The 25,570-nt window shown below is 37.2% G+C and overlaps 1 protein-coding gene across 5 annotated transcripts in view; it reads right to left on the bottom strand.

Annotated features, from left to right (window-relative positions):
• The window catches only part of LOC150108743 (twitchin-like), a 2,666,638-nt gene that overhangs the window by 2,370,264 nt on the left and 270,804 nt on the right, over positions 1-25,570 (bottom strand). For all 5 annotated transcript variants that reach the window (XM_090390962.1, XM_090390961.1, XM_090390964.1 and 2 more), the window contains one exon: positions 17,928-18,148. In XM_090390962.1, the coding sequence (XP_090247088.1) occupies positions 17,928-18,148 (221 nt within the window). The remainder of the gene's footprint in view (positions 1-17,927; positions 18,149-25,570) is intronic.

Raw genomic sequence — 25,570 nt, 5'->3', positions numbered from 1 at the left:
TTTATCTACATCTGTTGTTTACGAAGACTAGAATAAAAATGTCCTTATATCATTAAAACTAAATTATTTCCAATTTTCATGTTTGTCTCAGTATGGTTTGCAAACTAAGTAAAAAAATAAAAACACAAAAAAATATAAATTAATAAAAAATTAAAAAAAAAAACCTTTGGCCCATCCACAGTACTCATGTATCATAGGTCTGCAATCTTTCATTGGTGGTAGTTATATAAAAAAAGTCTGCTGACCCAGTATGACAGGAGGGGATTGAGAAGAAGGGGGTGAATTTTAAGATCTGGTAGTATATCTCAATGTCTCATCAGACTATCTCAAAAACTTATCACCCCCCTTATATACAAACGAATAAGAGGACAAATTGTTGACGTTGATCTGTTGAACTTGACCAAATATTATAGAGACTTAATTATCAGAAGAGAACAATCAAAACACAGAATATAAGGGATATTATGTTTTCAGAGAGAAAACAATGGCAAAAGTGAGTTGCTGATAAAAGTACAATTGCAATGAACAAGCATAGAAGTTTGGACAGAGGAAGTAATGTGGTCATTAGAGGCAGCATATTTGAAGCCATCTGGTGTAGTAGGCATTTAGTAGGTGTTTAGTAGGTGTTTTTATCTCCATACATAAAATATCAAAGAATGTTAATTGGGAACACTTCATGAGGAAAGCTGTTTCAGAGGACAGGTTGATGGAATAAAAAAGAAATAGGAGAAGCAGATTCAGTGTGTCTGAAGTTGAACTGAAAAGAGATGCTGGGCAGCTGCTGCACCTGTTTTAACAGGCCCAAAAGAAAGTTAAACAACAATAGTTGTCAGTTCAGTGGAACAATGACCATGGAAGAACCTGTAGACCAAACAGAGTTGAAAAACACTGCAACTATGAGATAGAAGTAAAAGTGTCTGTAAGAGAGAGAGATCATCTATGAGCCAAATTGCTATCCTCTCAATAGCACTGAGAATTTTTAGAGAGGTATTAGGTTCACCACCTCAATAAAAAATAGAAATGATTTTCTACAGATATTTTCTACTCATCATAATCCTTTCAATTCCAAACAGGTGAAGAATTTTTTTAAGTCCTCGTTTATTTCCTCTACCAATGTCCATTGGAACAAATTATTATTATTATTATTATTATTATCTGAGTACTTCAGAGAGTCAAGAACTCATCAAGAAAGGTTAATATCACCCAAACCAGCTATCGTACCACCTTTCCTTAAACATATTTACACTAAATGCACTCCACTTCAAGAGGCAAACTATTCAATTCACTCACTGCTCTGTGAGAGAAAAACTACCTCTTACTGCTTTCTTAACTGCAAACAAACTTAACTTCCATGGATTCCCCCTGTGTGCTCTCCCCACCTTCTATATAATGAAAATTTTAATCAGATGATATCCTATAACACTCATTCAGAAGTTTATAGAACTGTATCATATCACTCTCCTCCCTTTCTTCTACTAACCAGAATTCGCAGCCCACATACTTCAACCTGTCCTCATTATCTGAATTCCATAATCCCAATATACTCCTTGTACCTCTTCTTTGTATCCTTTCCACAACTTCTCTATCCCTTGGAACCCAGGTGGACCAAATCTGGACATAGTCCAGATACATTCTCATCAAGGCCTTGTAAAGAGACAAAATAACTTCCACATATCAGTAGCATTCATGATTGTCTTGCCTAATTTTGCATCTTCAGGCAATTGAACATCTCCTGTTAAATCCTTGCTAATGCCATTAATTTACAGACTGAACAATAATGGTCCAAGGACTGAATCTTGGGGTACACCACTGGTCACCTTAAATCTGACAAATACACATCCACCATATGCCACTTTTTGATACCTGTCTGTCAACCAACTACTTATCGAAGTCAGTCATTTATATGCCAAACCAATTTTCTCCAGTTAATGCAATAGACTTTCATGTGGCATGGAGGGAGGAATTGGAAGGCCGGGATATCATTAGTGCATGGGAAATTGTGAAAGAATATTTGTTAGCAGCAATGGTAAGTTGTATACCATGAGTGAAAAAGAGGACACAATTTGGAGTAAAGTGGATGACAAACAATATTAAACAGGAATTGCATGTGAAAAAGAGGCTATGGAAGAGATATAAGGAGACAGGTGAAGAGAAGATGCATGAAGAATATAAGACACAGGCTAGAAGAGTGACTAGTGTGGTAAGGAAAGCGAAACTGGAATATGAGAGGAGATTCGCCCTAAGATCCAAAGAAAATCCTAAGGAATTTTTTAGCTATGTGGCCAGTAGGAGGAGAAATGACTGCAGAAGAATGATATTGTGGAATAAAAATGGGAATAGAGTGACTGATGCAGAGGACATAGTGGAATTGTTCAATGAACACTTTATTGGAGTATTTCAACCTAGAGGAGTCAGTTTTAATGCTAGAGGGATAGGGCTGGTTCGAGGTTTAGAGGTACAGGAGGAGAGTGTGTTTCAGATACTGACGACACTGGATGTCAGTAAAGCTTTGGGACTGGATGGTATTTCACCATGAGTTTTGAGAGAATGTGCTAGGGAACTGACAGTGCCTTTAACCTGGCTTTTTAATGAAAGTCTGGCTGTGGGAAAGGTGCTCAGGGAATGGAAGGAAGGTAAGATAGTGCCATTGCATAAGGGTGGTAACAGACTGGAAGCGTCTAATTATAGGCCAGTCTGTGTGTCATCAGTAGTTGTTAAGATCTTGGAGAAAGTAGTGAGGGACCGTGTACAGCATTGGGCAGATGAGCGTAATGTTATCTGTGAGAATCAACATGGATTTGTAAAAGGGCGCTCTTGTTTTAGCAATATGCTAGCCTTTTATAATAAAGTTACAAGAACATTAGATGAGGGAAAGGCATATACTGCAATTTTCTTCATCAACATCATCATCATCAAATTCCTGCCATGTACCCTCAAGGGGTGTACATGATATGACAGTACTACATGAAAAAATTACATCATTACTAACTTCCTATCTACAATTTTCCTCCAAATCAGTCTGTTACTTGTCAAGACTCCAACATTATCAGATCTTATATTTCTATTGTCTAAGGCACTTTGTACCGTATCAATCCACCTATATCTTGGTCTTCCTCTGGGTCGTTTTCCTGCCAACCTGGCAGAGAACACTTGTTTTGCTAATCTTTCCTCTCCCATTCTATTTAAGTGACCATACCATCTGAGATTAGCTCTGCTAACGCATTCCTGGATGCTGACAATGTCAAGTTCTTTCCTAATATCCTAATTTTTAATATGATATTGCCATTGATGCCATCTGTTCATGCCTCTAATCTTTCTCAGGACTCTTATATCTGCGGTCTCTAGTCTTTGGTCAAGTGTTTTATTTCTGACCCAGCTCTCAGATCCATAAGTTAAAACTGGTTTGAACACTGTCTTGTATACAGCTAATTTAGTGTTCCGACTAATTTCTTTCTTATTCCATATGAATTTATTCAATTGACTTCCCACGATACCAGCTTTGCTGATTCTGTTGTCTATTTCTATATTTAGTTTACCATCTTCAGTAAAAATTGTGCCTAAGTAGCTGAAATGTTTTACTTGTTCCACAGGTTCTCCATTCACAACACAGTTGACATTTTCAATGATTCTGCCTATTTTCATTGTCTTTGTCTTTTTATTGCTGACCTTCATACCATATCTATTACAACAGCTATTCAATTTAGTCAGAGAATCTTGCAGACTTGTAGCGGATGTATTTAGAAGTATAACATCATCCGCATAAAGCAAAGAGCTGACATTAACATCTCCAATTTTGATATCAGGTTTAATACCACATTCCTTCATAATGTGATCCATATAGATAATGAATAACAGACGGGATAATGTACATCCTTGTCTCACACCAGATTTAACATTAAACCATCTTCCTGTACTTCCTTCAATTCTAACTGCTGACTCACAACTCAAATAAAGACTAAGTATTGCTTGATATAATGCCCCATTGACACCATATAACTGCAGCGTATTGAATAGCTTCTCTCTTGGCACCTTTTCATATGCCTTTTCCAAATCGACAAAACTTAAATACAGAACCTGGTTATATTCCCATGCTTTCTCGACTATTTGTCGTAAAGTGAAGATCTGATCCTGACAGCCTCTATTTGGCCTGACTCCAGTTTGTTCTTCACCAAGCCTTTCTTCCACAATTCTTCTGAACCGTTTCTCAAGTATACTTGCATAGATCTTGCCAGGAACACTCAGTAGGGAAATACCTCTGTAATTCTCACATTCAGTTTTATTTCCCTTTTTATATATGGGTACTATGAGAGCTCTACTCCAATCATCGGGAATTCGTCCCTCTGTCCAGGCTTTCTGAACTATGCAGTGCAGCCACTGTAAGACTCTTATACCACCATACTTCAGCATTTCTGGTCGAATATCATCTACTCCTGCTGCCTTTCCACATTTCAAGCCTTTGATGGCTTTTTCTACTTCAAGTATGGATATGTATTCCTGACTGCATGCCTGGTCAGTGTTTTTTATCACTGTGCTGTCATCACTGCTTGTTTCATTTAGCAGTTTTTCAAAGTAATTACTCCATATTTCAAGGATATCTTTTTCTCCTGTTTTCATTTCACCTTTATCATCTCTAATTCCTTTTACAGCACTCTTTCCTTCATTCCTAAGCTTCTTCAACAACCTCCAGAATATTTTGCCACCTTCTTGATATTTATTTTCTATATTCTTGCCAAAGTCCTCCCATGACTTTTGTTTAGCTAGTTTTACACACTGTTTAGCTTTCTTACATTTGTCTCTGTATTCTGTAAGAGTAAAAGCCGACTTATTTGCCAGGAACTTTTGATATGCTTTCTTCTTTTCCTTCACTGCCTCTTTAACTTCCTGTGTCGACCAGGGAGTTCTGATTTTTTTTATCCTTGCACACAACCTCACCACATGCCTCTCTGGCAGAATCAATCAATGTGTCCTTCAGAGTTTGCCACCGAATCTCCAAGGTTTGATTCCTGTTCTCAAACTCTTTCATTTTCTTTTCAATAATCTTCCTGTATTTTAGTCTACAGTTCACATCTGAGAGCTGCTCAACTTTTATTCGCTTTAAAACTTTCTTACATGTTATTCTTTTCAATATGAAATTCAATTTTATCCTGCTCATGCAATTTTCTTAGACTTAGCAAAGGCATTTGACAGGGTGACACATGATAAGCTGATATTTAAGTTGCAGCACATGGGTCTGGATGTCAGATTTGTCAACTGGATTCAGGATTGACTGTCTGATAGGTATCACAGAGTTGTGTATGGTGGAACAATTTCAAGGAGGCAGAGAGTTACAAGTGGGGTCCCACAGAGCTCAGTACTAGGATCTATATTGTTTATTTAACTTTTATATCAATGATATTGCCAGTGGATTGCAAGGGGATATTCAGTTGTTTGTGGATGATGCAAAGCTGGGAAGGATTATTAGTAATAGTGCAGATGTGGTAGCCCTGCAAGAGGATTTGAATAAGCTAGATAGATGGGCAAATGAATGGGGATTTCAGTTTAATGCAGCAAAATGTAAGGTCTTGAGGTTTGAGAAACATCGATGGGATGCTGCATAGTCTATGGGAGGAAGTAGGGGAGACAAGAGATATGGGGTTGATGATTGATAGAAACCTGAAGTTCAGGGGACATATTGCAAAGGTGGTGAAGGTAACACAGAGGATTGCTGCAATTATGAGAAGGACGCTGACCTGCAGAGATAAGAGGGTTATCATTCTGTTATATAAGTCTCTGATCAGACCACACTTGGACTATTGTTCTCAGATTTGGTCCCCAGGATTTGAAGGGGATAAATTAACTGTGGAAAGGATATAAAGACGGATGACAAAGATGGTTTCAGGACTGTACAATTTTGGTTATGAGGATTGGGTGAGGGAATATAGACTGCAGAGTTTGGTGGATAGAAGAAGAAGAAGGAGATGTGATATGATTGAGACTTTTAAAATGTTGAGAAGTGGTTACAGGGTTGACCCTGGAGAGTTCTTTTGCTTGGTTGAACAGCAGGAAGGAGTGATGACAAGAGGCCATCCCTGGAAGTTACGAAAGGAAACTGTGAGCAAGAGGGTGAGGAGTGGTTTCTTTGCGTGGAGGGTGGTTGAACCGTGGAATGCATTGCCTGATGGAGTGGTGAGAGCGAGAACGGTCAATGAGTTTAAGGAGTGGTATGATAGTCTTTGTGTTTCTTAGGGGGGACCTCCCCTCGATGAGTCTTGACAGACTTTATGTTCTTAGGAAGGATCTCCCACAATGAGTCTTTTGACTCCATGGAGGCCTGAATAATAATAATAATAATAATAAATCCTATAAAATACTTTAGCAAAATCCAACACTATCATTGTGTATCCATTCCTTTTATCCAATTTAGACATCACATTACAATAAAATATTCAAGATCAGTTTTGCATTACCTTTGTACAACAGAACTGTCATACATTCTTTGCATTCCTGTGGTACCTTTCCTGAGCCTAGACTCAGATTATACAAATGTGTCAAAAACCTAGCCAATTTAGCCAAACATGCGTTTAGTATATTTGCTAATATTCTATCTGCCCTTATTAGCAAATGTCTATTCAAGTTATGCAAAAGCTCTTCAACCTCATTCTCATGCAACTCAAATTCTTCATGCAATGTAGCTGCACTGCACACTATGTTACATACCCTGATATATCTTAGCAAAATGAGAACTCAATTGAACAATCACATTAGCTTCTGACACTAGAGTAAGATCTGCATTCAGTAAAGTTATTATTATTGCATCCTCCATGGAGTCGGCAGGTTCATCTTGGGAGGTTCATTCAACTGACAACATATATATCATACAGAATCTTAAGATCCTTAACACTCCTTGCATTAAAAACATATTCCAATAATGCATTCCATTCACTGACAATTCTCCATTTAAAAAATATACTTCTCACACTCCTCTATAACACACTCATACATACCTTCCAGGGATGACCTCTGGTTTTTCCCCTCTCGCTTTCTACTCTATAATCTCATCTGGATTAATTCTGATAAAACCCTCTCACTAACTTAAATGTCTGTATCATATCATTTCTTTTCCTGCTCTCCACCAAACTCTGCAATCCACATTTTTTCAAATTCCATAGCCAGCAGTCCAAAGTTCTGATATTGCATTAATCACTTGCCTCTGGACCCCTCTCAAATGTCTCCACATCACATTGAAAGCAGGTCACCAGATTTGAGCACAACAGTCCAAGTGTTGTCTGACCAGTGCTTTATATAATGGCACAAGCACTTCCTTATCCCTGCATGTTAGAGTATGTCTGTTCAGAGCAGCACTACGATGTGCAGCTTTTGTAACACTAGCAATATGATCTCTAAACTTCAGTCTACTGTCAACCATCAAATCTCTAATCTCATCCACTTCCTGCAGTACAGAATCATCAATATAAGTTTTAAAAGAGGTATACCGTGAATAGACATATCGATACAAAATTAATAACGGAAAAAACTCACGTACAAAGATTATTCAACAGTATAATTTTCGCCTGCGTGTCACAGGCATCTTCAGTACATTAAGCTCAAATTAAACAATAACTGACAATTCCAAAAAGCGCCACCTAAGCAGCTGATGTAAGATAACTAAAAAGGTCAATAACTTTCCTAAAAATAAAAAAAATAATAATTAAATTCAATTAAATTAAATTAAAAAAATAATAAAAAAATAAAATAAAATAAAATAAAAAATAAAATAAAATAAAATAAAATAAAATAAAATAAGCAATGCAATAAAAAGTTAGGAAAGATTAGCTGATTTGTAAAGTACTATCTCCCATAAAGGGGATAGAAATGACCATGAGAAACTGACTTTTGTGAAGAACTCCTGTTCTTTCTCCAATGAACTCTGTGTCTAGTGAAGATGGCATATTCTGCAAGTCCAGACTTTTCAGGTTTAAAATATTCAATATAAGATTGGTTATTTCTTCAAACACAGAAGAAATAACGTGCATTATGTGCAAGGCATCAGTGAACGTATAGCAAAAGTTTTAAAACCACTGAATATTTTTGTTGCCTTTCGACTGTTTAGAAAAATCTCCACCTTTCTCACTTCTCCTAAGGACAAGCAAGCTTCCACATCTTAATCATCTAGGTGTCTACCAGATTCCGTGCTCTTGTGGATTATCTTATTTCGGACAAATGGGAAGATCTGCCTCTATTCGACTAGAAGAACACCAATCTTATATTGAATACTTTAAATCTGAAAAGTCTGGATTTGCAGAACATGCCATCTTCACTAGACACAGAGTTCATTGGAGAAAGACAGGAGTTCTTCACAAAAGTCAGTTTCTCATGGAACGCCTTCATAAAGAAACATGTGAAACTCTACTTCATTCTCCTAACTTAAACAAATCCGACGGCTTACGTCTATCCCCTTTATGGGAGATAGTACTTTACAAATCAGCTAATCTTTCCTAACTTTTTATTGTATTGATTTTTTTTTGATTTTTTTTTATTTTATTTTATTTTATTTATTTAATTTTATTTTATTATATTTTTATTTTTAGGAAAGTTATTGACCTTTTTAGTTATCTTACACCAGCTACTTAGGTGGCACTTTTTGGAATTGTCAGGTATTGTTTAATTTGAGCTTAATGTACTGAAGATGCCTGTGACTCGCAGGTGAAAAGTATACTATTAAATAATCTTTGTACGTGAGTTTTTTCCATTATTAATTTTGCATCGATCATCAATATAGTACACAGCCTTAAATTTCTCTACTCCAAAATACAACACCTTGCGCTTATTGATATTAAAACTACAACCCCACTCCTTTGTCAAAGTCAAAAGTCTACTCAAATCTTCCTGAAGGGAATTAGCATCAGTAGTGTTACTTGTAATTCTTCCCAAGTTTGCATCATCAGCAAACAACTGAAGATCCCCACTCAGTCCACATGATATATTGTTTCCAAACAAGTTAAACAGCAGGGACTCAAGAACAGAATCCTGGGTATGTCACTGGTTACACTCCTTTCTCAAGAGCACTGCTCCATCATATGCAACATGCTGGTATCATTCAGAGAGCCAATCTCCGATCCATTTAGCCAATATACTCTGCAGCCTGTGTGCCATCCTCTGCAGCCTGTATGCTAAATTATCACCTGGTAATCTATCAAATGCTTTTGCAAAGTCCAACAATATGATAGGGTAACGAGTGTGTCAGATAAGGGTGAATCATATCTGACACACTCGTTACCCTATCATAAAATGCAAGTAAATTGCTAAAACAGGACCTACCCTTTAAAAATCCATGCTGACCATCATACAGAATGCTATGTCCATCAACCCAATCCTGTATTCTATTCCTAACCAATCTCTCCAACATCTTGATCACAACCATAGTTTTACTTTCTGGTCTTTAATTGGAAACTTCTGTCCTAGACCCATGCTGGCAGAGTGGTACTATTTTGCCTTCTTTCCACCCCTTAGGGACCCTACCCGCTGCAAGACTTTCATTAAATAACCAGGTCAAGGACATAGCCAACTGTGGTGCACATTCCTTAAGAATACATGGTGATATGTCATCCATTCCCACAGCCTGATTAACATCTAACCCAATCATCACCTGATATGCCTCTGATTCTTTCTCTTCCAATTCTCTTAATAGTTGCCTCCGTTCTATATATATTGCACCTCATCATTTACGCCAGTATCATATATGCTGATAAAGTGCTCATTCAATAATTAAACTATATCTTTTGCAAATGTTATTCTGCTGCATGACTATCCACCAGTATTCACCTGCTATAATTATTCTTTTTCTTGCTTGCCATATAGCAGAAGAATTCCCTTGAGTTAACCTTATTTTTCCACATTTTTTTTTTTTTCACTTGCCACATTATGCTAAAATTCTTGTGGATTGCACAGCTAATTTCTTTTCATACTCCAGTTTAAATTTATACACAATACTCATTACTTTTCTAGCCTGTGTTATATATGCTTCATAATTTCTCTTACTCTTATTCTCATGATATTTCTTCTACATGATCTTCTTTTTATGGATTTCTTGCTTAATAAGGGTGCACATCCATTTCACTCCTTCCCTATTTATTCTTCAAACTCTCAAGATACATACAGATACTTCCTCATTTAAACACTTTTTCGAACATTTCCATGCATTGATGATATCTTTCCCATTCAGTAACCGTGTGACTAAAGATAGTATTCTACTAAGTTGGTCTTCATTTCTATCTTTGCAGCTCAGCATGCAACTTGTCCCAATTGGAACATAAATATAATTGGCTACTTCCCAGGAAAGTGAGGCATGTTCATTAAGAATTATCTATACATTAACACAAGTATATTTAATATACTGCCAGATATTTTAGTTTGAAAATAACAAACTATCATCAGTGGCGAGACAGAAACAGTTTTTTACAAGGTAGAATACAAACAATTAATCAAACAATTCCATGTCACAAGTTTCTCTCAAAAGTAAAAAATAAGGCATGTTCATTGTCACCAAATGATAGTAAAATCATCACATTCTTAACAGAGATCTTTTCTGAAGCTCTGAATAAACCTAACACTCTTTGACCTCAAGTTCCTTTTTTCACATGCTGTTTGAGAAAATTGCATCACAAGAATGCAATAAATTCTGCTTCATTTTTATCATGAGATGCCTTCTATCCAATCAATGTTTGGATAATTAAAGTCACCCATAATTGATTACTCATTTAGTACCCATCAGGGTAATTTGGTGATGTATTTCATTATCCCCTGCAAGTGAACCGCCAAGTTTGTAGCAACATCCCACCATATATTTTATCCTGTTAGCCTTCACTTCACAGCTCACTTCTAAGTTGGACATTACCATCATTATTGCTTTCATGCATTTTTACCCTAAATGGACTCAATTCATCTAATATCATTAGTACTACTCCCCTTCTCTCCTATCACTTCTGTTACTTTAAAAATACTATACCCTTTACACTCAGTCGATTTACTATACCTTTCATTCATAATGCTCCTGGCATTTGTGCATAGAACAAATTACCATTTAGCATTTTCTTATGCTTAGATATACAATGTCCATGGTCTTGTTGTACAACTTTCTCATTTCTTTCTCAGACACTCATAAGGTCAAAGCCCAAAACATACATTTTAGCCCTTTGCTAGATTCATAACCATGTTCAATGCCATTCATATCTTTATCACGTTTGCATACCATAGCTGAACTTTCACCCACATTCTAGCCATTTCTTCCATGATGATCTAGTTTCCCTGACTCTCTTCACTAGGTCTCATCTCAAAAAGTAATTTTTTCAGGCTTCTGATGTCAAATCTATTCAAGTGCAAGCCATCCCTCTTAATCAAGTCTTTTTTGCCATCAAATGCTCTCCACACATCTAAAATCTCACATCCAATTCTTCTACACACAGCCTGCATATTGATTCATTTGCTATCATAACTCTTCTTCTTAACTTGGTACTGAAATATCTTGGTAGCAAATCTACATTTTTTACTCTATCAATTTTCTTTCTCATGTCTTCCAACATATCTTTCAAATCCTCTCTCATACTATATTTGTTGCTACTTAAATCATTAGTTCCTACAGGCACTACCGTCTCTAATAATCTGTTTTTCTACTGCATTTGTTATATCTTTAATATTCAGCCCTGGGAAGAGCTAGAAGTAGTAGTAACTCTATCAGCAAGTGCAAATTTTATGGCTGAATCACTGAATCATATCATTTCTATTTTTTTGCTTAGCTTTTAATTGACTTACCTCGTTGTTATTGTTATTATTATTATTATTCTCACCAAGTTCAGTGCTTTACTGCTTCTTCTTGTTCTAATAATTTTTCTTATCCTGTCTAAATTTCATTTCATCGATTTTCTAATAATTTCATTTAATGAAGATATTTCCAGTTTCAGATTATCCTCGGTTATATTATCACCCATTTCATTGCTGCAATGTTTCTGCTCATCGGTACAAAGGGTCTCCTCAATTGTAACTACTTGTGCTTTAGACACTACCCTGTTGTGGCAAGTTTCCAGTGCCATTCTTAAGACTATTACTATTATTATTAATGTCAGATCTTGCAGAGTCAAAAGACTTACTGTGGAGATACACACAATTATACACAAACCTCATCAAACTGCTCTTTAAACATAGTCACCACACTCACAGGCAATGCATTCCACTCACTCTCCATGCAGTGCTCCTAATTTCCTTGCTTATACCCTCCTTATACAGTTTCCATTGACCGCTTGTTTTACCTCCTCTCACATTTCCTGAAAAATTTCTTCCACATTAATGAGTAACAATGCCTGACCAACTTATATGTCTCAATCATGTCCCCTCTCCTTCTATTCATAAGACCACAAAGTGCATACATTCATTCCCTTCTGTCTTCATATCCCACCTAAAGACCAGTGATCACCTTCATGAATATTCTCTGATCCGTTCTAAAATATCCTCATCACCATGAAACCAGGTGATCAAATCTGTGTGCAGTAATCCATATGAGTCCTGATCAAGGCCCTATACAATAGTAAATAATCGCTTTATTTCTGCACATACATCAAATTTACCTGCATAACCACCATAATCTGATGTGATAACTTCACAACTTGTGCAATGAACATCTGAAGTTCAGGTTCTTATCCATGACCATTCAAAAATCTATCATCCCCTCTACCTCCTTCAAAACTTCCCCACCAAGGGTATTCTTTGCATTCCATCATTGCTCATCAAATTTCAAAATCTTACTCTCTGCAACACTGATCTTATTTGTCCTCATGTAAGACACAACTGCTTGCCTCCTCATTATTCTCTCCAATTATGCATCATCTGCAAACAGTTGCATATATCTAAGCACACTCATCCAAAGACCATTAATAAAGAAGTTGAACGACAATGGCCCCAAGCAGACCACTGCAACAGACCACCAGTGAGTTTTCTCTTTAGGGATACTGAACCCCATATACAACTTGTTGATGGCTATCTGACAGCCTGTCACCAATCCAACTCACTAGTCTGTTATCCAATCCCATCCATTTCAATTTAATTACCCACTTGAGGTGTGGCAATCTATCAAAAGTGCTTGACTGCTTGATACAACTGCAAAATCTAAGTATACGGTCATGTATGTATCTCTCCTGTTCAATGCATTCATCATCTTTTTATAGTACAGAAGCAAATTTGTAAAGCAGCACTTCCCTTTAACAAAATCATGCTAATAATCATAATTGATATTGCTGTTATCAACTCATTTCTGTATCCTAGCTCACTAACCACTCCAATATCTGAACCACAATTCTAGATATAGAATCTTATCACCACCTTTGCAAAGTGGATTGATTTTACCTTGTTTTCATTACTTTGGGACCAGTGCTGTTGCAAGACTCTTGTTAAACATGTATGAAAAGTCTACTGCCAACTTCCCAGAACATTCTCTTAAGACATGGGATAATAGTGGCAGCCATGGCAACCACTTTAATAAGGTGTAGGACCTCCTTTCACTGTGATGACTTAAGCAATCCTATGGAGCATACTTTCCACAAGCATATGATAGCAATCAATGGGAATTTTGAACCATTCTTCCTGTAGGCATGTAATGAGGTTCTGTACTATTGTGGGTGCAGACATCCCTTGATTTCATTGAATGCTCCAGCTCATCCCACAGATGTTGGATGAGCTGTAGCATTCTTCAGCTGGAGAATGCTTCCTACTTTGTGGCATTTCTATGGAACTTAACATTGTCTCTTTCAAGCAGGATAATGCACTATATTATAATTGCAAGAAGACTTGAATAAATTGAGTGATTGGGCAAGCAAATGGGGATGTGAGTTCAATGTTGCAAAATGTAAGGTTTTAAAATTTGGAAAACAAAGATGGGATGCAGAATTTATGCTTGGTGAGAATATATTGTTGGAAGTAGAGGAAATAAGAGATCTGGGGGTGATAGTGGATAAGGATCTAAAATTTAGGGGACACATCGCCAAAATTGTGAAGACAACACAAAGACTTCTGGGAATGATGCAGAGGACACTGACATGTAGAAGTAGGGAGATACTTGTTCCAATGTATAAGGCTTTGATTAGGCCACACTTGGACTATTGTGCCCAGATTTGGTCACCGGGTTTTCAGAAGGATGAAGAGATGTTGGAAAGGGTCCAAAGGCGAATGACTAAGGTAGTTTCTGACCTCTGGAATGTTGAGTATGAGGAAAGATTGAAAAGATGTAATTTGCAGAGTCTCGTGGAGAGAAGGAAGAGGGGAGATATGATAGAGACCTACAAGTTGGTAAGGGGTTGTTATAGGATCAATGGTGGAGAAGTTCTACAGAGAATAGTGGGAGATCAGGGGAGAACCAGAGGTCATCCCTGGAAACTGTATAAGGAGGGTGTGAGTAAGGGAGTGAGAGGCAGGTTTTTTTCGTGCAGAGTTGTGAGTGATTGGAATGCCCTGCCTGAGAGCGTGGTGTCTGCAAGTAGTTTGAATGTGTTTAAGACACGGTATGATGAGATGTGTGTGTAAGATAAAAGGACCTCCTAGATGAGTCTTTGACTCCATGAGGTCTTGCTTTAATAATAATAATAATAATAAGGCTACTTCTCTAACTGCGTGGTTTGTGGACATAAACATCATCATACTTGAAATCAGGACTCTGTAAAGGCCAATCAAGTATGATGATGTTTATGTCCACAAACCACGCAGTTAGAGAAGTAGCCTTATAACATAGTGCATTATCCTGCTGAAAGAGACAATGTTAAGTTCCATAGAAATGCCACAAAGTAGGAAGCATTGCATTGTCCGGAATGCTCACATACCTCTCAAAGTTCAATGTTCATGGTACCACAAACAGAGGTCCAAGACCGATCAGGAAAAACAAGACCATACCATCACACCACTACCTCTGAATTTCATAGTTGTTGTTATGCACTCTGGTAAGTGATGTTCACTGCCATCAGCCACATCTGTCAATCTGCTCAGTAAAGGGTGTAGCATGATTCATCACTCCAAAACACAACTTTCCAAGCTTCCATATCCCATTACATACACTCTTTCCACCACTGAAGGCTATGCTGCATGTTGGTTTGGGATGTGGGGCTTGCATATTGTGCTCCTACCATGGGAAACCCATGTTGTAAGTCTTAGTTCTGAATGTTTTTGTGCAGATTCATGTTCCAGTTGATACCTGAAACTCCATATGCAACACGTCAGCCAATGAATGGTGGTTTTTACATATCCTACATAGCACCCTATAGTCATGTTCAGTGAGTGTGGGGGTTGTTCACTGGAGGTAGCACTTACAGTTGACTCCCTGGACTTCCATTACAGTATGATATCACTGATTGTTGACTTGGGATGGCCCAATTCGTCAACAGAGGGCCTGCAACGTGGCATCCTATCACAATGCCTTTTTCAAATTCTGTCGGTTCCCTTCTCACAGCCATTTCACCTAAACACAATTGCACTGACTTGGGAGCAGCATATTCCTCCAATTTATACCAGCTAAACATGTGACGTGTTACTTATATGTTACATGCCATGATGCATCTTGCCCATGGAGTAGAGGGGAAGGGGGGTATCCACTGACTTTTTTAAAGCAGTGTATGTCATGTATTTCCTACAAATACAATCTGCAAACTTTCAAATTTAATGCTAATGAATTTCTTCTTTCTTCTCAATGTTCCACCAAACCTTCTTTTTTTCTGCCTATTTGTGCAATTTATACACCTTTAAGCTCTTTCCAAAACCAATATTTTGGAGTCCTTATATTGCTTTGTCATCTCTCTAATATCGCTTTCTCCTGTGAGCTTAGTAAGGAAAAAAAGAAAAAAATACTACTCTCACCAGCAAAAAATTCCCTAAAAAAGTGCTATACAATTCCATTTTATTTGTCCAGTCACTGTATGAACACTTCTATGCACCAAAGTCAACCTCTTACTTGTCATATAATGAAAGCAGATGATAGGATTTCCCTGTGAAATTAGATTGTTCTTATTAGGATGTTCTCTTCTTCTTTACCATGGAAGTCACTTTTCTAAGTTGTGCCTTACACTCCACACACAAATGTTTATCACCTGCTGTATTATGTCTTCCATAACATATTTTTCATATTGCATATATTATTATTATTATTATTATTATTATTATATAACACCTCCAGGGAGTCCAAAGACTCATCGAGGGAGGGCACCTACTCTACAACTCTATCTCCATCAACTACAATGAACCGCAACTACCATCATCATCTACACCAACGTCATCTACTGCCCATCAATATGGGAAGTCTCACTGCAGCAATTTTCATTATTCATCCCATTCACAGTGAATTTTTTGTATACAGTTTTATATTCCTAATTCAATGCATTCTTTAATAAGCTTCTAAATACTGACAGTGTTTGCTAGTATAAACACTGGTAGTATTTACTATCAATGAGATCTATAAACAGTGAATGTGAATGAGATTCATAACAGTACCTCACTGTTCAAATAATTAACATATGCTTACACAGTGCAGTTCATAAGTTTTAGGACAAAAATTATAAAAAATCAAAAAGAGCACAGAAAATTTTCTGCTTCTTTAATTGTCTTTAATTCGTAGGTTACAGTTTTTTGGATGGCTGGAACATTCACAAATTGGTGTTCTTTCAGCTTCATTTTCAATATGGGGAACATAAAATAGTCTGGAGAGGATAAATTTGGTGATTTGGGGGGGGGGGGGTCAATAAAGGGTGGAAATACTTTTGTTAGTCAATAATGCATATTTGCAGTTTTTTGAGCAAGCACATGTGTAACAGGAAAACATGGCATGACTGGAATGTGAATGTGGCAGGATGAATACCGAATGCATTTCAGGAGATGATTCATAACCTCTTTATAAAATTCCACATTCACTGTTCTCCACTCCAGTATGAATTATTTGTGCACCATGCCTTAAGATTCAAAAAATTATCAGCATTGTTTTGATGCATGACTTTTGGAATCTCAATTTCTCTGTTCTGGGAGATGTCTCACCAACTCATTCAGAATCCTGGTGCTTTGTTTTGGGATCATAAGTGGAACACCAACCATCTCCCCATAATGATTTTGTCAAAGAAAGTTTCATCTGCATCTGCCATCACAATGACATTCTAACAAAACATTAATTGATCTTCTCTTTGGTTTGCTTCAAGGCATGTGGCACAAAATGTACACATAACTTCCTCTTCCCCAAATCTTCATTTAAAATGTAAAGAACAATGCTCTTAGGGATGTCTGAAGTCTCCACTACAATCCATGATATAACAAATGTTCTTCACCAACTCAGCAACAATAGTAATACTTTCCTGAGTATGAGTGGGATGACCACTTCTCTCATCATCTTCTACCAACCTCCCTTACATCACAAAATCCCAAATACCACCAGAAGATGTCATATCAGTACTGAACCTTATTTCCACATGCCTTTTGTACTATTTATATGGTTTCTGCACCAGACAGACCATATTACCACATTAAAATAAAACTTAATTAAAATTCTCTGTTCACTTTTTCATATCCATGACATACAAAGAAAAAGCACTTTACAGTACACATTGTAATTCACACACTATTGAATGTAAACTAGCCTCGCTCTCTGAAGATGTAAGCATTAGCTGGTATTATTTAGTTAGTGTGTTTGCTGATAGATCACTCCATACTGTGCTCAATGAATCAAGTCCTGAAACTTATAAACTATGCTACATATGTTATTGAAACCCTCTTTCATAACATAATTGTTAGTCTGACTCTTTCAAATGTACTGCTTCATAAGACAAAAAAAAAAGGAGCTAGTAAAAATGCATCAAAACAGTCCAAACAACTTGACTAATGAATATTTATAAGTAAAAAATAATATTTATAAAATTTTAAAAAATTCTATATTAACTTACTTTTAATTCTAATTTAATTGTGTAAACATTCTTTTCTTCTCTAATGCTTTGTTTGATTCTTGCACTTTCTTGTACTAATACACCATCACAAAACCAAGTAATAACAGGTTTTGGTTTAGCTCGAACTTTGCACTCCATTATAATTCTTTTGCCTCCATCCTCAGCAACAATCTTGGGCTTTTCTACAAATGTTGGTGCCTCTCCTTCTGGAGTTTTCTCAGCTGAAAGAAAAAAAAAATGCACCATTACTACTTATATTTTCCAGAAACAAAAAAATCCTAACACTGGAAATCTTATAATCACATACATCCCAATTAAGAATTGTTGCAAGTTAAGCTTTACTGATTACTAAGAGGATTTTTTTAATGGCGATCTCAAACTATAAGCTCAAACTAAAACTGCCGGACTGGTTGACTGAGTGGTTATCATATTCGCTCTTTAGCCAAAAGGCTGTGAGCTTGAATCCTGCTGTGGGAATGGATGTTTCTGATTGTCTGTGGAAATACCAGTGGTGGTGGTTGGCAGTAGATGATGTTGGTGTAGTTGCAGTCAGTTCGTGATTGAATGGTGGAGACAGAGTTGTAGAGCAGGTGTCCTCCCTCGATGATTCCTTGGACTCCCTGGAGGTGTCAAATAATAATAATAATAAAGAGATCATCCAAACTATAGTATACCATTCTTTAATTTTATGCAAGTTAGACACTTGCATTGGGTTAGGGGAGCACAAGTTAGACACTTGCCAGGCGCTTCATACCCTTGTTACTGTACTGAGAAATACCATGCTTGTTCTCCAGAGAAGGGATTTCAGTTTATGACCTTTCCTTTCTACTCCATGCATTGTGAGTGATACACTTCAAGAGCATGCTAAGCATAGAGTTCCAAAACCTCCTCCATTTTCAGGATACAGCAGTGAAACACTGCCAAAGGTTTACCCCCACATAGTAAGTACGAGGGTTGTTCAAAAAGTCCGTGCAAAAATGAAGGAAACATAATTTTTTTGGAACAAACATTTTTTTATTTTTCAACATAGTCTCATTTGAGGTCTATACGCTTAGTCCAATGATGCTGGAGTTTTTTGATCCCATCCATATAGTATGATTTGTCCAACTCTTCAAAATAGGCAGTTATTTCGGCGATCACCTCATCGTTTGATGAAAATCTCTTTCCTGCCAGCCATTTTCTCATGTTTAGAAACAGATAGTAGTCCAAGGGAGCCAAATCTGGAGAGAAGGGGGGGGGGATACAAAAGGACGTCGTAGCATAAATCGAACAATTTGCAACAGTTCACACGTTAATGCTTTTGATCCAATATGAGCAAATGTGGCACCCATCTTGTGGATAGTTTTCTCATATGTAAATGTTCATGTAAAATATTATGTACATGGTCATTTGAAATGCCCACAGCCTTAGCAATTTAATGCACCTTCACTCTTCTATCATCCATCACCAATGATGAATTTTTTCAATAATTTCTGGAGTAGTGACCTCAACAGCGCATCCAGAACGTTCAGCACCACTTGTGCTCATATGGCCACTTCGAAAGTTACTAAACCATTTATATTCTATTCAAAGGTGCAGACTCACCATAATGTTTATCAAGCTTAGCTTTGGTTTCCTGACCATTTTGCCTTTCAAAAAGTAATGTTTCATCACTACATGAAATTCTTTCTCATCCATCTTTCCCAAATCACAGTACTTGATTGATTCAAATGAATGCCAAACACAGAGTAATAGATCTATCTGACTGAAACTTAGTGTGTGATCCTCCTACAGTTGCCAGCAATTAAAAATAACCTCGATACATACTGGGGGCGCCATCTCTTAGACCAGAGTTTCCCAAACTTTTCTTGAGATGGAACACTTCACAAATCCTGAAATTTTCATGGAACACCTTGATTATTTTGTAATGTATTAATTATTAATTAATTGTTAATTTAGCTGAATTTTATTATTAATGATATTTGATCATCAATTAATTGATAATTGATCATTAATTAATTGATAATTGATCATTAATTAATTGATAATTAATTAAACATCAATTAAACATAAACATCATTAAATTAATTTGTGCTGATTTTTATTGACATATCCCATTCTGATCACCAAAAATTTATAATATTATTATTATGATTATTTGTCAACTCCAGGGAGTCCAAAGACTCATCGAGGGAGGGCATCTACTCTACACTCTGTCTCCACTACTTCACAATCCACTAACTGACCATAAATACACCATCGGCATCTATCGCCAACCACCACCACTGGTATTTCCACAGATAATCACAAACATCCATGCCCACTGCAGGATTCGAACCCGCAGCTTTTTGGCTAGGGAGCAGATATGCTAACCACTCGGCCAGCCAGGCTGGCATTATTATAATATTATTATAAGTACTTACGAATGAATGCAGACTTTTTCTCCTGTGTGCTGGTAGTTTTCCCCTCCTTTTATACATCCTGGAGATCACTTTGTAGGCTGGTGGTGGATGATTCACTATCTGTTGCATCACAAACACCTTCAATAAGAGATTTCTTAATACCAAAGTCTCTTGTCTCTTATTCATATTGAAATTTAAATCCGCAGGCCTATTCCTTTTAAAAAATCACACCACTACGGTTTCAAAACTTTCACCCTACAATACGAACTTGCAAAGAAAGTATTCAGTATTACTACATTTGAGAACCGGATACAGACTACCTTGATCTTCAGTTTTTGTGGAAAAATTTTCTTCATACTTCCTTTCTGATTGGTCACTAACATTTGCAACACAGATGTTATTTTTTTCAGTTTTGAGAATAGAGGATGCACCGCCCATTGCTGTAATTAGCTTGCAGGCAATTTTTATGATCGGTCATAAACAGCAGTATTCTCTTTCCCGATTGTTGAAAGATTTCGATGTTGAAAATGAGCTATAATTCATGAATATTTCCATGTTTAAAAATATGTGGCTTGGTCACTGACATTTGCTACACAGATGTCATATCCTTCAGTTTTGAGAACGGAGGATATGCCCCCCATTGTTATAATCTACTTGGATTAAAAATAATATTTAATTCTTCCAATATTTTGTTTGTCACTGAGATGTAGTCAAGGAGTACAATAAGAGACTTGTAACATACATACAAAGGTACAAATAATTAGGTGAAACACACGGCGAAAGACTAATCCTAACTAGGAGGTGCATCCTCTGCAGGCACCTGTTGGTGACATAGGATGTAAACTGGGATCCCAAAAGTATTAGTGTTTCCCATATTTTAAGGAGTTTAATGCAACCATTTATATTTATATATAAATATAAATAAATAAATATAAATGCAAGCATTTATATTTATAAATTTCTATTTGAATTTGAATATTTGAATTTGTATTTATATTTGAATAAATATAAATATTTATTCAAATATTTTAATATTTGTTCGAATTTATATTTATTCAAATTAGGCTGATTTCTGAGTGTAACTACTGATTCGAAACACCGTCTTTTTCTTCTAAATTTACTGTGATGGAGCATGGTGGTGTTTTTCCAATTAATTCTACAAGTAGTATCCAAAACACAGTATGCAAGGCCCAATTGGGCATAGTCATGACTGGAGATGTATTTTTTGGGTTCTTCCATGCAGATGTGGGCAGATCTTCCCGTCTATCCATAGTAGGCCAATTTTTAGGATCACACGAATTTAAAATCAGGCACTGAAAGATGAGGAGCTGATCTTTAGTAGAATAGCAGATGTCACAGATTTCCAATGCTATAAGAACTGGAAGAACGCAATTGGAAGAACGATGGTACATTGCGCCTTTCGATTGAAATAGGCCTAAGTTTGATTCTCGTCATGATGTGAGGAATTTCTTTATCTGGACAATTTCAATCGAAGGTCAGTTAGCCGATCTCATATGGAGGTAGCAGGGTTTTTCCTCCTGGAAACTCGGGTTTTTCATCCCGCATACAGACAAATCGGCCCTTCAGAACACACACAATTTACAGACATAGAATATCAGTTGTGGTGGTGGATGTGGGCAGTAGATGGTGTTGATGGAGATGATTCATAGTAAAGGTTCGGTGTAGTGGTTGAGACAGTTGTAAGTGCCCTCCCACGATGAGTCTTCAAACTCCTTGGAGGTATCAGGAATAATAATAATAATAATAAATTAGGAAAACAGTCAGCAACATCTTATCCCCTTATTTTTTTTATAGGAAGTGGCATGACCAGTGAGTCATACCACTTCCTACTATAAAAAACTCTATACATTTTAAAACTTCTATCGATAATTTAATATTAAATAATACAGATATTTTGATTAACTTTGATATCTCACTGTTCATTGATATTCCCTTAAATGACACCTTATCACTTATAAAAAAAAGTTTTTCCATCCTGATATCACTGATCTCTTTTCCTCTGCCATCTTTTCAGGATATTTCTCTTGGAAGCACAAAATTCATAAACAGACAAAGGGTAACTCTATGGGTTCTCCCCACTTACCCCCAGTTGCCAATTTTTTTATGGAATACTTTGAAAAACAAGCTTTTGATTCAGCTCCTCTCCAACCTACTATCTGGTTAAGATATGTTGATGATGTGTTCTCCATTTGGCCTTATGTCCCAGACAGAGAGGGAATGAGAAGAATGTGAGGGGGGGGGGGGCACTTGAACCAGGGATAGAGTGATGTCAGGAAGGCAGGTAGTGGCACACAGAGAGAAACTGTTAGAGGAGAGAGAGTGGAGGATACTGGTGAGCAATCGTCCAAAACAAGCCTTAAAGTACAAACCATTAGGAAAAAGAAAACCAAAACGTCCTCTTAAACGATTCAACGATGACTTCTAAGGCTGGAACAGGCCATGCTAGGCCTAAATCCCTGATACGCATGATGATGATACTAATGCCAGGAGCATCCGGAATAAAGGAGAGGAATTGGTGGTTATGATAGCATCAGCCTGGACAAAGATTATTGGGATCACTGAGACATGGTTGACAGAAGAGGATATAATAACAGGAATAGAAGTAGCACAGTACAGCATTTTTCGGCAGGATAGGAAGGGAAATTGTGGTGGTGGTGGTGGAGTACTGCTTATGATAAGTGACGACTTATGTCTTCTAAGAGTGAAGGCTTTGGAAGACAGTGATACTAATTATTTTGAAAGCATATGGTGTGATGTGGGCAAGACAGGATATTTAGTGCGATGTTGCTACAAACCAAAGAGGATTTGAATAAGCTAAACAGATGGGCAAATGAATGGAGGGTTGTCGATTTAATGCAGCAAAATGTAAGATCTTGAAGTTTTGAATGCTGCTCATTCTATTGGAGGAAGTAGGGTAGACAAGAGCTCTGGGGTTGATGATTGATAGAAACCTGAAATTAAGGGGACATATTGCAAAGGTGGTGAAGGTAACACAGAGGATTGTTACAATAATCAGAAGGATGCTGGGCTGCAGAGATTAAATGGGTTATCATTCCATTGTATAAAATCCTGATCAGACCACACTTAGATTTGGTCCCCAGGATTTGAAGGGGATAAATTAACTGTGGAGAGGGTATACAGAGGCAGATAACAAAGATGGTTTCAGGTACTGCACAATGTTAGTTATGAGGATCGGCTGAGGGAATGTGGACTGCAGAGTTTGGTAGATATAAGAAGGAGAGGTGATATGATTGAAACTTTTGAGAGGTGGTTACAGGGTTGACACCGGAGAGTTCTTTCGCTTGGTAGAACAGCATGAAGGAGTGATGACAAAGGGCTATCCCTGGAATTTATGAAAGGAAGCCCTGAGCAAGACAGTGAGGGATGGCTTTTTGCATGGAGGGAGGTTGAACCGTGGAATGCATTGCCTGATAGAGTGGTGAGAGCGAGAACGGTCAATGTGTTATAGACTTTGTGTTTCCTAGGAGGGACCTCCCACGATGAGTCTTGATAGACTTTGTGTTTCCTAGGAAGGATATCCCGTGATGAGTCTTTTGACTCCGAGGAGGCCTGAATAATAATAATAATAATAATAATAGTAATAATCTCAATAGTCTTCATCCTAGAATTCAGTTTACAATGAAAAAGATAGTCAATAATAGTTTGGCCTTTTTAGACACCTTGGTAACATACCTACCCAATGGTAACCTGTTCTGTTCAATATACAGGAAGCCCACTCACACAGGAAGATACATTCACACACATTCCCATCACCCCCCCCCCTTAATGATCTGGTATCATTAAAACACTGATTAATAGAGCCTATAACCTTTGCTCTAATGAGTCCTCTCTTACAGTAGAACTTAATTGTATACACCGCATCTTCTTATCTAATGGCTACAATTCCTGCAGAATAAAAAAAATAACCATAGCCTTCCCACAATCCTCAACCTTCTCTGCAGAAAGATTTTAATAATGCTATCATCATCCCCTATGTCCAAGGAACTTCAGAAAAAAATAGCCAGAATCTTAAAGATATACACTCTCTGAATAGTTTTCATGTGATTGAAAACTTAACACCCTTAACCATTATACTAAAGATTATCTCCCGCGTCTCTAAGTGCTTGGTGCATCTAAACTGCCCTGTTGCTGTAAGTTTGCCTACTATTATTATTTTTTTTTTATTATTGTGTGACACCTCCAAAGAGTCCATGGACTCATTGGGGAAGAGCACTCTACTCCACAATGCTACACACACATCTGACCATCTCCAATACCACATAACTCTCCTACTACACACAACTACCATCAATGATATCTACCACACATCACCACAAACAACAGTATTTTATATCTGTAAATTGTGTGTGAGCCTCCATAGCTCAGTCAGCATAGGCAAAGCCCTTTGGTCAGAAAGACTTGGTTCGATTCCCATCCATGACATGAAGAACCTTTATCTGGTTTCTTTCGACTAAAGGTGAGTTAACCAGTCTCGTACGGAGGTGAAGGGTTTTCCTCCTGGTAAGTCGGCTTTTTCATCCCTCAAAACAGGCAACCTGGTCCCGTGAACACACGGCTACATTCATAAAATACTTATGACAAGGAAATCAATGGAAACCACCTTGCTGTATAATTTCCCTGATATTGAGCTGCAACCCTCTTATAAGAGAGGAGGCCACAGGACAGGATAGGAAATTGTGTGTGCTCATGGCTAATTTGCCTGTAAGCAGGATGAAAAAACCTGAGTTTAAGGGAGAAAAAAACCCTGCCCCTCCATGTGAGATCAGCTAACTCACCTTCAATTAAAAACAGCCCATATAAAGATTCCTCTCTCATCATGAAGAGAATTGAATTGAATTCAGGTCTTTTCCAATTGAAGGGTGCAATGTACTGTCATTCTTCCAATTGTGCTACAGAAACTCTTCTGAGCAGATAGGAAAATCAGCCAACATCTGCATGGAAAAACATGAAAAATACATCTGCAATCATGATGGCCAATCAGCCTCGCACACAATGCTTTGGATACAGCACATAGAATCGATTAGAAAAAGACACTCCATCACAGTAAATTTAGAAGTAAAGACTATTTTTGGAATTGACAGCTGCTCTCAGAAATCAGCCTAATTTCAATAATTATGGTTGCATTAACCTTTCCAAAATATGGGAAACACTAATACTTAGAGATCTCAGTTTACATCCTGAGCTGCCAACAGGTGCCTGCAGAGTATGTCCCATTTTGTT

The sequence above is a fragment of the Typopeltis vanoorti genome, chromosome 3 (assembly GCF_054136105.1).
Source record: "Typopeltis vanoorti isolate ZY-2024b chromosome 3, IOZ_Tvanoo_1.0, whole genome shotgun sequence".
NCBI classification, from domain to species: Eukaryota; Metazoa; Arthropoda; class Arachnida; order Uropygi; family Thelyphonidae; genus Typopeltis; species Typopeltis vanoorti.
The sequence above is the reverse complement of the archived record's forward strand: the minus strand, read 5'-3'. Positions and strand labels throughout refer to the sequence as shown.